Source organism: Parus major, chromosome Z (genome assembly GCF_001522545.3).
Source record: "Parus major isolate Abel chromosome Z, Parus_major1.1, whole genome shotgun sequence".
In the NCBI taxonomy this organism is placed as follows: domain Eukaryota; kingdom Metazoa; phylum Chordata; class Aves; order Passeriformes; family Paridae; genus Parus; species Parus major.
In genome coordinates this window covers 7,253,683-7,270,162 of record NC_031799.1, presented here as the reverse complement: position 1 = coordinate 7,270,162, position 16,480 = coordinate 7,253,683, and the positions used below count along the sequence as shown (strand labels likewise).

The following is a 16,480-nucleotide window of genomic DNA, read 5'->3' as shown; positions in this document are numbered from 1 at the left end:
GTCTGTGCTGTAGTCAAAACTCTCGATGCGGGGGGAGCAAGTACAGTCTCTGATAACAGACTCGGTGCTTCTTTTCCACTCACTTTTACTCTCAGATGGAATTTTAAGAATACAAAACCAGTGTCTGGGTTAGGTGGACGAATGGGGATACAATTTAACATCATAATCAACCCAGGACAAATACAGAAACTAACAGTCTTATTTTTATATTTTCCTTCTAATAGGAGCTGGGAGCTGTGTCCCTGGATGGGTATTTTCATCTTTGGAAAGCAGAGCACACGCTATCAAAGGTGCTTTTCCATTTGTTGGAGTTAAACTTCAAAAACTGCAAGCAGTTAAGGCTGTTCACTATTCTTAATTTCCTTCAAATATTTGAAGAGCAGCAGTGTTTGTAAAATACTTAAAAGTTCTGTGTGATTTGAAATATTTTAAAGTTTGGAGCATAAAAAGGAGAGAAGCTCTGCACACCTCCTTATTTAGAGGGCAGGAAGCCCCCTTAACTTTCTGCTTGTGTTGGATTAGCTGAAGTGAATCATTCCGTGGAGTATGGTGGATACTTGATCAGTAGAATTCATAAAGGAATTTACACTTAAATAAGTGTAATGGCAAATCACACCCAGACTTACCTATGCTAGTGAATGTGATCAGCTTTTTCAGCTGAGAGCTGATGTTGCTGTGCATCTGCTAAAGAAGTAGAAGCAGCTTAGACAGATCTAAAACAATTTATTAAAATGTCCATTTCTTTTTGCTTCAGCCTTTATTGTCTCAGTTTGCTTCAAATAAGGCACCCCATTGTTTCCCCTTTTTTTCTTCTGGGTCTTTTCACCCACATTTTGTGTTTTATTTCCATGCAGCTTCCTAGAACATAGCTTACAAAATTGTTCTGTTAACACCCTAGTCTTTTCTTGTAATGAGTTGATTTTTATTTTTTCTGTTTCCAGTTACTTTCCACAAAGTTGCCATACTGCAGGGAGAACGTGTGTTTGGCTTATGGCCAGGAGTGGTCAGTGTATGCAGTAGGATCACAGGCACATGTCTCCTTTCTGGATCCGAGGCAGCCTTCTCACAACGTTAAATCCGTCTGTTCCAAAGAACGAGGCAGTGGTAAGAAGCCTGTCAAAGGTGCTTCAAAGGATTTGCTTGCAGAAGTAGCTATTAAAACTGTAGTAAGTCAAGCTTCTAATGAACAGGAAGGGCTTTTCTAGTGATGGGCTAAATAATTAGGAGTGTACGTATAGGTTTGTTTTCATGATGGTATACCTGGAGCAAACTAAAAACCAAATGTGACCAACTTTGAAATCTAGTGAAGAGCAACATCACTGTCTTTAGGAGCAACTCTGTTGTAAACTATCCAAATATTACTGAACTTTCAAAAGTATGCATTTTACTGCTGTGTATTTTTTTACTGGGTCTTATTCTATTTTTTATTGTCTCAAAGCTAAAGTAGTCTTTTTACCACTGTTCATACTGTTCTTGCATTCTTCTATATGAATTAGAAAAAAGGCATGTTGTCTGCTCTGTGCTATCTTATTGGGTGTCTGTGCTGTGAGGGAAAGCTTGCTTTGTAATTTTAAAGCCACGACTGAGACTCCTGATTTTCTACATTATTTGAGTGCTATTTCTCATATGGATGCAGTTTGTCCAGTTGAACCTTATACCAGGGCCAGGCCTGTGGGCTTGCAGAGCCCTTTTTATAGTTCCATAAAGTTCTCTCCATATCCTTTACTATCAGGCATGAGAAGGCATGGTGCCAGATTAGTCCCAGCCTAGTAAGTTGCAGTCCTTGCTTAGCTGTTTTCTGGGTTTCCGTCTCTTCGTCAGGCAGGTTATCAGAGGAGAATGTATGGCTGCAAAGATTAGGAAACTTATTTATGAAGTTACTGAGTGGTGGTGTCTAGATCAGTGTCAGGGTCTTCTGCTTTCAGATATGGGAGAAATGTCTGTGTCAGGAGAAGTCACCTGAATGTCTTACCAGCAAGATCACTTGTCCTCACTTGCTGTTAGTGAGGATTCTGCCCAGGTCCTGACCCAGACACTGCAGTGTATGCAGTGCCCAGTGGTGGCTGGTGGCTGAAATCTTCTGCCTCAAGTATGTGATTTTCCATATTGGGGGATAATGTGTGTAGGGAGTACCTCAAGGAGTCTGGAGTATCATCCTGAAAACTCAGCTTCTGAGCTTGCTAACATAGTTTTCTAAAGACTTTCCCAGGACAGTAACTGTAAACATAGATATGTGTACATTCTTTCTGTTACACGTCTTGTGATGGGCATCTCTCCTGGCCAGTGCAGTGGGAAAGTGTTATCCTGACCATCCAATCCCTGGCCATGGTAAGAAGCCTATAAATCCTCGGAGGAAAAATAAACTCTGCTCTTTCTTGCACCACACCTCAACCTGTGTCCATGTGATCTATTCATCTTCAGCAGTAACACTGGAGAAAACCTTTGTTCAGGGCTGTTTTCTGCAGAGTAGGTACATCTTTTTATTTCACATGGTGGTGGAGGCACATAAAAAAAAGTAATTCCCAAGATACTGAGTGTTTCCACTTTCTATAGATCTCCCTAGGACTTGGAGTGGTGTAGCACCTCTAGGAAACAGGGTCTTTATTGATCTGTGGACTAAAATCTGATTTCAAGTGGTACCTGAATATGCTTTAAGTTTCCAAGTGCCCCTGTGCTGGAGTGTGCACTTGAAAAGTGCAAAGTTGAAAGTCCATGTTAACCTCAGTTCGCTTGTGTTGTACACAAAAGCCTTACTTTTGTGTAAGACAGAGGTGGTGGCTCAGTAAGGCTGGAGCTTAGGGTTAAGGTATAGGGTAGGTTAGGTTAAGGGTATACTCTCAGCTGGGGCTAGGAGTATAGAACTTGCTGTGACTGGTTCTAGGCACAGGCTGTACTTTTAAGCATGATGGGTACGATTAATCTTCAGCCCCATAGGAGACAATTTGGAATGTTGTTGTTGAAAGCCTGTTCTAAATATCCTTTTTAGTAGTCGGTACATACTGGACTCCTTCAGTTAATTTCTTTGGTTAGAGAAAGATCCACAGTTGCTCTGCATTTTACAGCTTTTTATTAATACATTTCATTGAAGAGTATATGCCATCTGCCTTGATACTCCATCACCTGTTTGTCTGAAGTAAGTGTCCTCCTGGGTGGCTTGTCAAGGGCATTTCTGGAGCAAAAATAAGAGGAGGTCTACTCTTGTGCCTTTTTCCTCTTACCCAAGTGACTGCTTTTGCTGACTGCAGAGGGCTTAAAGCTTTCTCTGTGTGTTTGCCAGAGCCAGAGCCATGTGAGAGAGGCTGGGGGAAGGTCTTCTGCTGTCTTAAGTGCATTTGTGACTCTCTGAATTAAAGTAGAGACTTTCATATGAATCTCATAATCTGCTTCAGTAGAGAGACTTGCACAGTGGTTTCCTGCCCATTAAGTCTGCAGCCAAGACTTCACCCCATATCTGGAGCAGGACAATGTGGCTTTGCCTTGTTCTAAGTGCATGTCACAAATGCTGATGGCTGTGGATGTCACATCCAGTGGCAGAGGAAGAAGGATGAGGACATGTTTCTTGTTAGGAATCTGTACAAAGGGGAAGGGGAAACTCCCTGGTTGCATCCACAGCTCACAGTTGTCTGCTGTCACGTGCGCTGCTGGGAGTATTCCAGGATGATACAAGTTCTGTGACATTCAGCCATGCTTGGTATGGTGACAACACTTAGCATGTGAATGTAGCTGGCATAACTCACTTATTTCCTCTCCTGAATGCTTGTTTAGGCTGTAATTCAGTGGTACTTTAAAGAGGGCCTAAAATGCCCCAGGCCAAAAAAACTGGCATCCTGTCATGAAGGAAAGAGAAGTATAGATGTGGTGGAATTTAACCTGTGGGGAAGAGTTGTTTGGAGTAGAGTGGTTACCCAGAACAGTATTTGCATAGTAAATGGAGATGTGATGACAGAATGTTTTGCAGATTGCAAATTTTTACATACAGAGGTCTCCCCCAAGACTAGTTCTAAGGGATCCTTGATTAGCTGAGACTTCAAATTTAGATTTTGTGAAAACAAAATGTACTCTTTTGTTCAATGTAATGGGACAACTGAATTGTGCTAATATGTTTAGATTGAACTGTACCTTCCCATGTACTGGTGGAACTTGGTGTTGTTTAGATGGTAGGAGTCCTATTCTGTTTTCTTTCCTGGCTAAAGTGCTAAAAATCCTAGCTACTGAAAATAAGGTGTGTTTGAGAATATTTGAGTAGAAACTCATTAATAGTTCTGAAGCTAGCTTAGCAGCAAAGTGACTGGTGATTATATTATGGTTACACTTGGTTACAGGTAGCCTGTTGATCAGCACAATGCACTTGGTGACAGCTGGAACTTTTCTCAGATGGTCACTTACTGCCAGTTAGGAGGTAGCTAGAGAGGGTGAGCTCTTGGAGGACAACAGCATGGTGCTCTTCCCTCTGTCTGCTGCCACATACTTGGTCTTGGTGTGTTCATTTAAAGGCTTGTGGCAGACAGAGCAAAGGTACTCTGGACTCTAATTGGCTTACCTGGCAGACCTGAGGGCTGGTGAGGATGAAGCTTCTGACTGTGCACCATTGGTGTAGCTGATGGTCTCAAGGAGTAGGGCAGTCATGTATGCAATCAAAGCTGCTGTTTCAGTAGCATAAGTGGGATTTGTCCACAGTGCTCTGTAACAGTGGGAAAACCTGTGTGTTGTGGAGAATACTATTAGGTAATACTAGACATGAAGCAACAGCACTGCAGAGCCAAAGCATCCCTCCTCCTTACTGCACTGTCTCTTCTCTGCTTGACAGGTATCCGTTCAGTGAGCTTCTATGAGCACATCATCACTGTGGGGACAGGGCAGGGGTCCTTGTTGTTTTATGATATCAGAGCCCAGAGGTTCCTGGAAGAAAAGCTCCCCCGTGCCTGCTATGGACAGAAGCAGAAATTAGGAGGAAGTGAAATTTTGAAGTTGACAACTGGGAAAGGCTGGCTGGTAAGTAGTTTGTAGCTGTGTCAGGGGTGGGAGGGAGGGAGACCCATCATACAGGAGCAGCCTAGAGCTTGAGCAAATTCTTTTTGGATCTGTTGTGTGAAATGTGTCTCAGTCAAACAGTATTCATGTAACCAAAAACTAATAATGAAGTAAGAATTGCTTTCTACAAAAGCTTTATGAAAGGGTATTGAAGGTTATTTGCTTGAGTGTAAGGTGTAGTGATTACCGTTCTTATGCACTGATTCATAAATGAACTAGATTTTATATCTTTTCAAATGTAATCTAACTTCTAGTTCTCAGAACCTCAAACAAAAAATAAATTGTCTTTCTTTAAAGCTATGGTAATCTAATGTGGCATTTGAAGCAAGAGACTTTTAATTTAATTGTGTGCAGTTTTATAAACTGTGGCTTCCTGAGGTAATGCCATGGTAGGCACTTGAGTTTGGTTTCCTGTATGTTATCATAAAGCAGTTAATGGCTCTGTTTAACTTAGCTCCATTACCTTTTTGTATTAGTGCAATGTCCCCTTACCTCCCTGTTCCAATGCTTGACCTAAATATTCTCAGAAAAAGCTTTAGGACAACTCAGGTATCTTTGAGTTGACCTTTATGAAGCTTCAGGATTATTGAGAGAAAATACCCCTTTTTAGGCTCTGGAAGCTGCCTTTGGCTTTTGTGAAACAGGGTTTGGGGTTTGTTTGTCAACAGTAACAATCTAAATTTTCCTTTAACAGAACCATGATGAAACCTGGAGGAATTATTTTTCTGACATAAATTACTTCCCAAATGCTGTTTACACCCACTGCTACGACTCGTCTGGAACGAAACTCTTTGTGGCAGGAGGCCCTCTTCCATCAGGACTTCATGGAAATTATGCTGGTCTCTGGAGCTAATGATAACTCTTCATTCTGATGCTGATCTTTACACAGATTTCCACTTCTGTTTTCCTTTTTTTAACACCAAAATTGTGTGATGCCATTGACTCCTGATTTAAACACAAGTTATTTTTTGGCAGAGTTTTCTGTTGGTCTCCAACAATTTTGTACATCTTTTTGAACTAGTTTTTTGCTTTAGCCTCCTTGATCCTTTATATGGAGGAGTTTTGAAGTCCTTTTTTATTGCATTTACTCCAAATGACTCTTCCCCCCATTTAGGCTGTCTTGGCCATGTGTCCCCTCCTCTACTTTGCTGTGAGGTAGGATTTCTTTCTTATAGAGTGGTTGTTCCTGAGCTTTCTGTGAAAGTCTTGGGGCTGCATGTGTGCAGGTACTTTGTGTCAGTTACATTACCTGGAGTGAGGACTACTTGTAATTAAAAATTATTAAAAATATTTATAAGAGATAAGCTACTACTTTATCTGCAGAGCCTGGCCCTGGCCTGGGTTGATCGTATTTTTTAAAAGTACAAGTCTAATGACACTGTTTATACATAGAGGGATATGGTAATTTTAAGCTGTACTCACTGAAGCCCAGGGATGGATTCCCTAGGGGTATTGCCAATCAAATCCAAAGTGTGGGAGTTTTTAAAAGTGCATTTGTGTTGGAATGGTAGTTTTCAGCAGTGCTAGGAGCAAAAATTGATCTGTTTCTTCACTGTCTGTCCCAGGTATCAGCTTGCACAGCTAAAGTTTGTATAGGCTGTTCTGCTGCGTGGCTATCGCAGGGTGACATTACATTGAGGGTTGCAGAGATGCTGAGAGGAAATGGGGGCTAGTTATTGAAAATGAACTTAATCTGTCTGTGTTCCAGATGAAATATGGTTTCTAAGTATGCTGATAGGGTTGCTTATAAACTCTCCATAAACTACCTAAAACCTTGGACCTTTTTTTTCCCAGGTTGTGAGAGTTTTTCCCCTTTTTGCTGTTCTGGTTGGCCATCTAATTAAATAAGTCAGTGGAATAAATAAATTATTTTTTTTCCACCAAGTTTAAAGAGTGCATCTCAGACATTAATAATGCAAGTGAGAAGCTTTCTGTGAAGGAAGGTATTTTGGTGTTCCCTCACTTTGTTCTAGTATATGCTGTTGGAGAAGCTCAGGCTTTTCCAGAATCCTCTGTTGCCTTCTGAGTTCTGCGACTCCCTCCAACTTCACCTGGGAGGAGAGAACAGGTCCAATGCCCTTCAGGTCCAGCTGTGAAGTGTGTGTCTCCCAGGGTGATGGTTTTATCCAATACTCAGCTAAAATGTAACTCAATGGTGTTCCTCCTTTTGGCAGGCACTAAACTCTCAGCTTGTCAGTGATGCCTCTGTTCTCTGCTGGAATTAATGCCTTTCCCCTGACACTGGTGGAGCAAAGTGTGCCTGTACCTCACAGCTTTGGTGCCAAATTGAAAGTTGATTGGAACTGAGAGGAAAGACAAGGCTGGGATATGCTCTGTTCTCACATCTCTGTGGGAGATCACAGCTACTACCGCAGTTCCTGCCCACAGCCCAGAGCTAATCTGCATGTGTCTTTGCAGTCTCTCTCATCTTCATACTCAGTATCTTCATCAGTAACACCAAGCAGTCAGAATCAGGCTTAGGTTCCAGCTGGTATGGAGACCTGGATGGAAATCCTACAAGGAGTACAAGTCCCTCTCATTGGGGTGGAAATCCTGGCAAGAGAAGAACTCTCTCCCAGGTCTGCACCTGTCCCAGAAGTATAATTAGCACTGAGCATTAACACAGGTGCTTCACAAACAGATCATCTTCCAGTGTTTCATAATATTTACCAATGTGGCCTGGTTGCTTAAACTGTGTCAGTTCAAGGTACTGTGTGTATGGCTAGACAGGCTTTTCTCTGAAAATATAAAATTATATACCAAGGGGTAGCTGCTTTGGTTATTTTAGGGGCTATTACAGCTACTGTGTAAAATCATTCTGTCACAAGGAACATGTTCTGCTTTGGTTTGTTTTTTGGTTTTGGTTTTTTTTTTCAATTGGCTTTGGTTTGAAGTTTTTTTGCTTTGTTTTTTTGAAGAAGCTAGACTTAAGTCTACTTGAGTAGACTCCAGTTCTGGTGAAGCAACAGGTAATAGCTGGGCATTTAGTGTCAGCAGTGCCAAAGGTAGACTCCTGGTCTGGGAATTCTAGCCCTGATGTTGATCTATTAATTGAAGCATATTTTATGCCATGATAGGAGGAAAAAAGAGTATGTATATGGCCTTCAGACATAGAGGCTGATTTTTCTGCAGTCTTCAGATTACTGAAGGGGCACCACTGGAAACTATCCCTCCTTGCTGACTGTGGTCTCCTCAAGTACCTCAATATGTGCTCCTAAAGCCTGGTAATGTGAGTGCCCTTTTCCTCCTTTTTTTTCTTCATAGAAGGCTCTGCACAATTCTCAGATGAATCTGGACAATGACGTAAAATTCCCCAAGTCTCACATGCTTTTGTATATTCTGCTTTCAGGATGCTTTCTTGCAAAAATAACTTCAAATGGTAAGGGAGACCACTTTGTTGCTCTATGAAAACTCCCACAAAAAAAACCTCGGAACCAAACCAGATAGTGCTGCAAGTACACAAACAATTTGTGCCAGAGATAACTTAATTTTTAGCTTGTTTCAGTGGTTCTAAATACTTACAGTGATATAGATGTTAGGTTTCAGAATATTTCTGTAGTTGGTCATACATAACTTCTGTTATGTCACTATTAGAAATTGAAGCACAGAAAAGTGATGATGATATACCAGTTGTCCAAAGATAAGTAATAGGAGAAAAACGAAATTTTTCTTGACTTTGATTTCATTGCTCTGTTGGGTTAGATATCTACTGCAATTCAGGATCATGGTTAGAATTGAGTGGGTTTCCCATCCAAGTGCAAGAATGGCTACAGAGCAGGGAGCCTCCAGGTTCTTCAGAGAAGCAAGTTGGGTGCCTCACTGTTCAAAAGCCAGATATACCCCTACAATGGAGTGAGCTCAGTCTGGTGACTGCGCTTCAGTAGCTTCTTGAACAGCTTGCTGTGCACTGCTGAGACCCAGTGACATATATATATTCAGACCATCTTTTCTACTGTTTCTTTCAAGATTTTCCTCCCTTGGGCTTTCCTGCTAGAATGTTTGAGGTTACCTCTTCCAACCCAAATCATACCAGTCTTTTCTGTAGCGGTATTTACCTTGCAGAGGTGACCTCTGCTGAGCAGGAACAGGCTTGCTGGTATTCTGTCAACCAGTGCTCAAGTCCAATTTGCTTTCTTTTAGCTGGGTAGAAGTTAAAGGCTGGCTCAGACTGTTGAACTGGGTAGTTGCCCTTGTGCATGATTGACTGATACAATTACACTGTAGCAGTCTGTATGGGTGGCGAGCATACTCTGGTTTATCTTGCTTGAAGGAGAGAATACCATGCCTTCAGACTGGCTGCTACTGACTTCTCAGTTGTATGGGATCTTCTGTGCTACCAGTGAGTTTAGGAAGCAGTTAATTCTACTGCTCAGCTCTCTTCAGTAAACTACCATGTTAATTTGGGTATTTTTGGATATTACATTTTCAGTATTCATGACAGGTAATCAAACTAGTGACTCAGTTATGGGTTTGGTAATACCTAGCTTGTAAATACGGGGTAGCAACTCCTCAGTAACCAGCTGGATGTTACATCATGGGACATACCTGAGGAATCAGAAGCTACTTTGCAGTATTGGCTTAAGCACAGTAAATAAGTGTTGTGCTCATCCTCCTCACTAAACACCTTATTCCTGTAATTCCTCCAGGTTTCTCCCTTGTACAGTCAAGTCTTGTAGGGAGAATTACTAGTGCTCTCCTCTGGTGCTTTCTGGGATTGCAGTAAAGAAGCAAGTCCATTTGTTTGATTCCCTCATCAGTGCTGCTGGTGTTAGTTTGAGATGAGTAAATTACCAAAGAATAGTTGATAGTAGGTTTATGTTCCTAGTCCAAGTTGTTAATTCTCCTCACAGATCCATTTTTAAGATCATTGCAAGAGTGCCCAGTGATTTTGCTGGACTTAGCCTGTTCACAAAAATTACGGTCATATTGTGGGTGCCTCTTGTGATTGTCTTCATGAGAGGAAATTTTTAATAGCATTAAGGGGTTTATATTTGCTGCCTCCATTTTAGGTCTTTGGCAGCTTTTTGTATCTAAATGATTAAGATACTTGGGGATAATTTCCTTCCAGAATTTCATCCTATTCCTTTACCTGAGCACTTGCTTCATCTTATAGCTTGCAACTGCAAAATTAACAGATTAAACTTATGATCCAGCTATGTCAAGTGGTGCTTTGTTGTCTCAATTTGTACCACTCAGCTGAGAGGCATTTACAGGCCTTTTGAATTGCTGTGCCTCACCTGATGCAGGTGTGAAACAAAGCAGGCTTCCGAGACCCTCCAGAGGTTACTTGTTTGCTTTGTTTGCAAGAAACCAAGGATAGGTGGGCTGTCAGTTAGTACATGTGGGAAAGCAGCAGCATCTTACAGCAGCCAGGTGGAAGGTCTGTTTTTAGTGGTCTGTTACCCTTATTTTCAATAAATGCACTTTTCCAAGGTGTCTGATAGCTTCTTACTTAGTTACTTTTGCAATTGCTGCTATGACTGAATTACTGGACTGGGGTACAGCTTATTCCTAAGGAACTCCATTGCAGAGCTGTGTGTCATGCAGGTGGAGCTGATCCTCCAGCCAGCCTATGCTGAGCCAGGGACACCTGACCTACCAGGCACAAATGTTTTAGTTTAAAGTTAAGTGAAATTCCCTGTGTGCCCTGCTGGCCACCCCACAGTGAGCCCATGGTGTGACCTCAACTTAAAACCATTTCTGAGTGTTATAGTGCCCTCAGTAACTTATTTGAAAATCTGAAGCAGACACCCCAGGACAAGGGAGAGTGCAAAAGAGAACACAGCCACATCTTGTGTGAGGTGCTCTCCTTTGCCCCTGTACATGAGTACTTTGTGTAGTGAGGATGGGCAAGGAACACCAGAGAAACAGTAAAAAGTAAGCAGTGTTTGGTATGGCTCTTGGAACTGCTGAAGAATTAAAAAAATAGAGGGGATATGTAAATGCTTAATCAGAAACATCTTTGAGAGATCAAGTATATATCCCTGACATTTTCTGATTCTTTGTGGTTTTTTTTCAAGGATAAAATTAGGCAGGATATTTTTGCTTGTGATGTTGTTTTTTTTCAAGAAAACCATGTGGTACTTGGCTAATTAAAAGAATGCTCTTGCAGAAAGAAATCCTTCATTTCCTAACAGCCTTTCCCACTAGTATCCTGCTGGGAGCAGTGTAATCTAAAAAAGTGCAAACAGATTTAAAATGGAGTGCTGGGGTTGGCAGAGGTGGGAAAATGTGGGCTGTCTGACTGTTTCTATACCCAAAAGACCACTAACACTTGATTGTATACAAATAGTGGTTGCTGTACTAAAACTGAGAGGGTGTATAAAACCCCTTGCAACATAATGCAATGTCTTTAGTCCAAGATTATTTTGAATTGATTCTTTTGCCTTCAGGACAAAAAATTTAGGAGTCAATACAGCATTTTCTTAGGAACTGCTTTTCTAGTTTCCCGTACTAAAAGGGAAAATTCAGGTGCTGAATCTTACAATCTCATTAAACTTGTACTTTTTATTTGCCCATTCACCTGGTCTCTTTTCATTTTCAAGGCCTCCCACAGTCTCAGGGTATAAATCACTATGACTCATCCAAATAGTACTGAAATGGACCAACCAGAGGTTAATGTGCCTTCCTCTTCTGGTACCTTGATCTTTATAGTTATCTCAAATTTGTCACTGTCCTAGGGTTGGGTACATGCATTATCTTTTTCTAAGATATATGTGTTAAAATTGCAACAGGTTTGTACTGTTACTTGTGACTTGTTCCATTTGTCTTAGGATGTGGTGTAGACAAATCAATGTGCTGGTTGGTCTTGGTATCAGTCTTGCCAGTAACACCTGTCAGTGCTTGCTTGTATGTTCATGTGTAGATAAATGCTGGATCTTCCCCACTGCCTGTGGTGCATAAAATGCACAAAATGCACAAGGTGTTTTAAAATGTGCAGTGATCATAACTTGTTGCCTGAAGGTAGGATTTCCTACAGTGAACTGGTTTTAATGTTTTGGTTTTTTCCCAAATATTTTTAATAAGATCCAAAGCTTTGAGGAAAAAAAAATAATAATTGGGACTTGCTGATACTTGATGGCTTTTGTTCTGAATCCAGGGTCTGATGTTTGTTAACAACTCCTCCAATTCCACCCATCTAACAGAGGCTTTCTCAGCTTGTTTCTGTCATGACCTGTATCAGAAACAGCTCTGAATCCTGAACTATCGTAGAAGCTGTCAAGCAAAGTAGTAACAGTTCTCTTCAAATATTACAGTGCACATTTTTTAACCTGTTCCAAGTCATTGATGCAGCTTAAAAATGGAACAGTGGGAAACTGCAGATAGTATGTGAAACTAGCCTGTCTGCACATGGAGCTCAGTGTTCTGTTACCTTTCAAATTGTTTCTCCCCTCTAAAAGGATTTTTTTTGTTGTTTTTTTCAACACAAAGGCATACATTTGGCTTAGTTTCCTAAAGTTATATTTGTTTACAAACCTCAAACTGACATCTGGAATTTGGGTTGAGTTTCTGAATCTTATGCAGACAGTACAATTGATACATTACATCTCATAAGAGCATAGAAACAGGAACTTCTTTATCTTCTATACTATATCTTCACTTGCTGTGGTCTTCCATGGACATGCCTATGCATAATTAACTGAATTACAGTACTGCACTCTGTTGATCCATGAGGCTACCTTTGTATGAAGAATCAGCACGATTAGTCATCAGTGTATTGACATTAATACATGGTCATGGAACTGTAAGGTCTGTGTGTTTTCTGTGCTGTCTGTTCTCTCTCTACCACAGTGTACACATACTGTTGAGCTCTTTTTGCTTCATGTCAGTTTCAGAGTTCTTTAATTTAAATTCAGTCAGGTGCTGTTTTTATGACGGTCACTTTTCCAAGTAGAACAAATGGATTGAACTTTGTTTTCTATCTTTGGTATCTTCCTCTTCTCCCATTTCTTCCTAGTTCACCTGTAATCAGTTCAAAGTTGTCGGCCTACTCTGAAAATTAACAAGTCATAATAAAAAGAAAACCTGTAGCCCAATGTGGCAAGATCACTCTGTGCTTTTACCATAAACTTCCATGGCTGGATGCCTGTCTTGCAAGTGGAGACTCCACTCCTGCACAGTCTGCAGAAGCTGAAATCCTCTTGCAGCCATATTTTTCAGTGGATATCAGCAGGTGCCCTATGCCTTCACCCAGTGTTTGTCAAATTGATCTGTAGTGGTTTAGCCAGAGAACTGGCATCTTTGACTGCTACTCTAAGTCTTGACTAAAGATTTCATTCAGGGCAATATCAGGAGGATGAGTTGCTGGCTTGATCCCATGTAAAGGTTTTCTCCAGGGATTTATTTTTTTGGGGTGGAATTACAAAAGAGTAGGGATATGAGCAAAACAATAACCCTGGGCTCAAAAGAGAAAAGTTATTCTAATGTACTTTGGCCAGCAAGAATGACAAAGCTAGGTTCAGAGGCGAGCTGGCAATGGAATGCTTGAAGGGTAGGCCTTGAGGGTTTGTGCCATCATGCCTTAGATCACTGCCAGTTAGTTGCTCCCAGAGCTTTCAAAACCGGTGGTCATCCCTCTTCAGAGGAGATGTGAAGATGGCGTGTGGAAAAACCAGTTTCCCCAGTGGTCACTCAGTCTTCTCCTCAGCATTCAAGGTTATCAGTGCACTTGTCACTGTTTTCATGAGTGACTATGACTAATGTGTTTCACAGCTGCCACCAGCCCCTTCCACATGCTTTGTGCAGGGATGGTGGAGTGAAAGGGCCTTGTCTGCATTGTCCTCCACTTGGCTGGCTGTTGACAGTGCAGGGATATAAGAGGCCAGCTGTGATTTACAGCTTCAGCTGGTTGCTTTGGGCTTCTCTCACATTGCAGGTGTGATAGTGGGGCTGTTACAGAAAGAAATGGGTAAGTAACTTCTGGTGGGCTTTGTCCCTCTTGTTCAAAATGCTGTCTCTAGTCTCAGTCTCGTCCCAGCCTCACATCTTGTCACACTGCTGCTTGGGACTTGAGCAAGTTCCCTGTTCTCTCATGGTCTACTAGTTCAGATACCAAGTTCTGCAAAGCCTAGGGGTAACTGTTAGAGCCCTTCCAGACTTAGAAACTTCTACACTGGCTTAGGCAGTGGTCTGCTGAACTGGGACCTTGCTTACAGTGTTCTTATTATTTTTACTCAGCTCTAGCTATCTTGGACTGCCATATCCCTTTCAGTCCAAAAAGGTTTGCTCCGAAGTCACTCCTATTCTATGGAGTTGATTTCCATACTGCTGGTTATTACAATTCAGTGGCTTTTCTTTTTCTTGTTTTTATTTTGTGGTTCACTGCAAATGTACAAAACCATACTGACTTTCTCAGCTCCTGAACATAGTACAAGGGCCCATCCTGAGGCATCAGAAATATTTTTCTACTCTCAAGGTGCACAGAAACAAGGATCTCATAGACAAACAATGAGGAAAGCAGCTGCACATACACAAGTAGAAAGGTATCTCTGAGTGGAATAGGTGAGGGAGCAGCTTATGAATTTTAAGTATAAAAACAGTAATTGAGGGTTGTTTTTGTTTCTTTTTTAAAATTGCTTTAACTGGAAGTTATGTGGTATTTTAAGCCACAGACAGTTGCAACATAAACCAAGATTTTCTGTCCATCAATGCAAAATGTGCCTCTCAACTATAACAAAAAGGCAGTCTCAGTTGCTCTTTGGTTTGCAATGGAAGATTATCTGAAGACTGATTTAATCTGTTTCTTGCTCTTACATGCTATCACTCACACAACAGTCCTTGCTGGTCTTTCCCAAGCACTATTCAGCACTATCCCTATTTAAAAACAAAATGGGGACTGCATTGAGTAGCGGAACCTAATGAATTTCCTTGGTTTGAGAGAGACCCTGGAGATAAAGAGTCCCGGTTCCATGTGTTTTAAATATAACTTTAAACCAATGCAGCTATTCTCTAAGACCAGCACAGCTTCCTACCTTTCCCTCCCTTTACATGGGAATTTAAAAATAAACCAAGCAATACATGAGCCAGTTGATGTCCTTACTGGTGGAATGTTTTTTTTTTTTAATTTGAGATTTCTCTTGTGGAAGAACTCGTTGTGAGTGCAAGAGTGTGGAGCTCAGATTACAGCTCTTCCACCAGCTTGTTAATTGCAATTAAGTATTCTGGATTGTTTTGAAGAAGATTGTTTAAAAGCTGTGAAGGCATAAACTGGAACTGATAATTTTAAATTTTAGGTCATGTGTGTGTTGCTTGACTACATGGACAATGTAACAGTGATTGTTATAGATTGGTTTCCATGTGTCAGTCACAAATAATTTGCTGTTTGGAGGAAAACTTTTAGTAGATACATTTACAAATCAAATTATGAGCCTATTTTCCCTCTTGCATTAACCGGGTTACTGTGTTCACATGCCAGAAAGATACTGCTCTTTGAAGAAGCATGTTAGTGTATGTGGCAATGCCCCATGCACTTTTTAAATACCTAGACCTGTACATTTTCATCTGAGTATCGTTAACCATGCTGTAGTCTGGCAAATGAAACTTTTACTACTGCCCTGTTACATAGATAATTGTAATTAACTGCAGTTTGTTTTTTTCCACTACTTGAAGTCGTGTGATCTGAAAATTGGTGAACAAAAAGTATTTGTGCATCTTACTATGGGTATCTCTAAATAAAATGTATTTGTATAGTGTGTTGGCTTGGCTGATTTTTCCCCTTATTTGTTAATATCCCTCTGCAAGTAAATCCGGGGCAGTTTAAAAGCAAATGGGCTTGTGTTTCTTACTGCAACAGTCCAGCCTTTTTGTAGACATAACTGATTCAATGAAAACAAATTGTTCTGATAACTCATTTGCTCTGAGGCAAGACTTTCCACCACTATTTTTTTCTAAGGATCTACCTCTTAGAAGTGTTGAACAGCACAGGCAAATGTACCTGGACAGTCAGGTATAGGACTACAGGTTTTAGGGAGATCTTGCATCCCAAAACTCCATCTGTAGCACTTCCACATATTTGCACTGCACAGGAGACTGAGGCTTTCACACAGCTGTCCTGTTTCACTGCCTGTAAGAGGGAAAGTTATTTTTTCAGAAGAGGAATGCTTAAGAGGTCTAAGTTTTTTGCTGGAGGTTAAAATCCTGTGCCTAAAATCAGCTTCAGCTTTGTTGTCTTCACCCTTGGCCTCATCCTGAGAGGCTGGTTTCCATGACCATGGACAAATTGAAGCTTTGTAAGTAAAGGTTTTTAAGCTAGGTGGGAGACTATCTCTGCTCCCCATAGTAGGCATTACTGATGCTTATGAATGTTGGAAGAGCAGAATTTAAAAAGACATAGGAAAGCTAACACTGTCATTCCACTGGGCCTTCCAACCAAACTAAGAGATGCAAAGGAGAACCAAAGCCCCTGGCCCTGGAGACATACAGAAAATGACAGGTTAGAGAGGGCTCTGGC

General features: G+C 41.1%; 1 protein-coding gene across 1 annotated transcript in view; it reads left to right on the top strand.

The window, feature by feature from the left end:
- Window positions 1-15,722, top strand: part of DCAF12 (DDB1 and CUL4 associated factor 12) — a gene marked incomplete at its 5' end in the record, with an annotated part of 31,865 nt that extends 16,143 nt beyond the window's left edge. Inside the window, 4 exons of the mRNA XM_033520464.1 lie at window positions 225-290; window positions 942-1,104; window positions 4,808-4,992; window positions 5,726-15,722. Coding sequence (XP_033376355.1) covers window positions 225-290; window positions 942-1,104; window positions 4,808-4,992; window positions 5,726-5,884 — 573 coding nt within the window. The remainder of the gene's footprint in view (window positions 1-224; window positions 291-941; window positions 1,105-4,807; window positions 4,993-5,725) is intronic.
- Window positions 15,723-16,480: the final 758 nt, after the last annotated feature.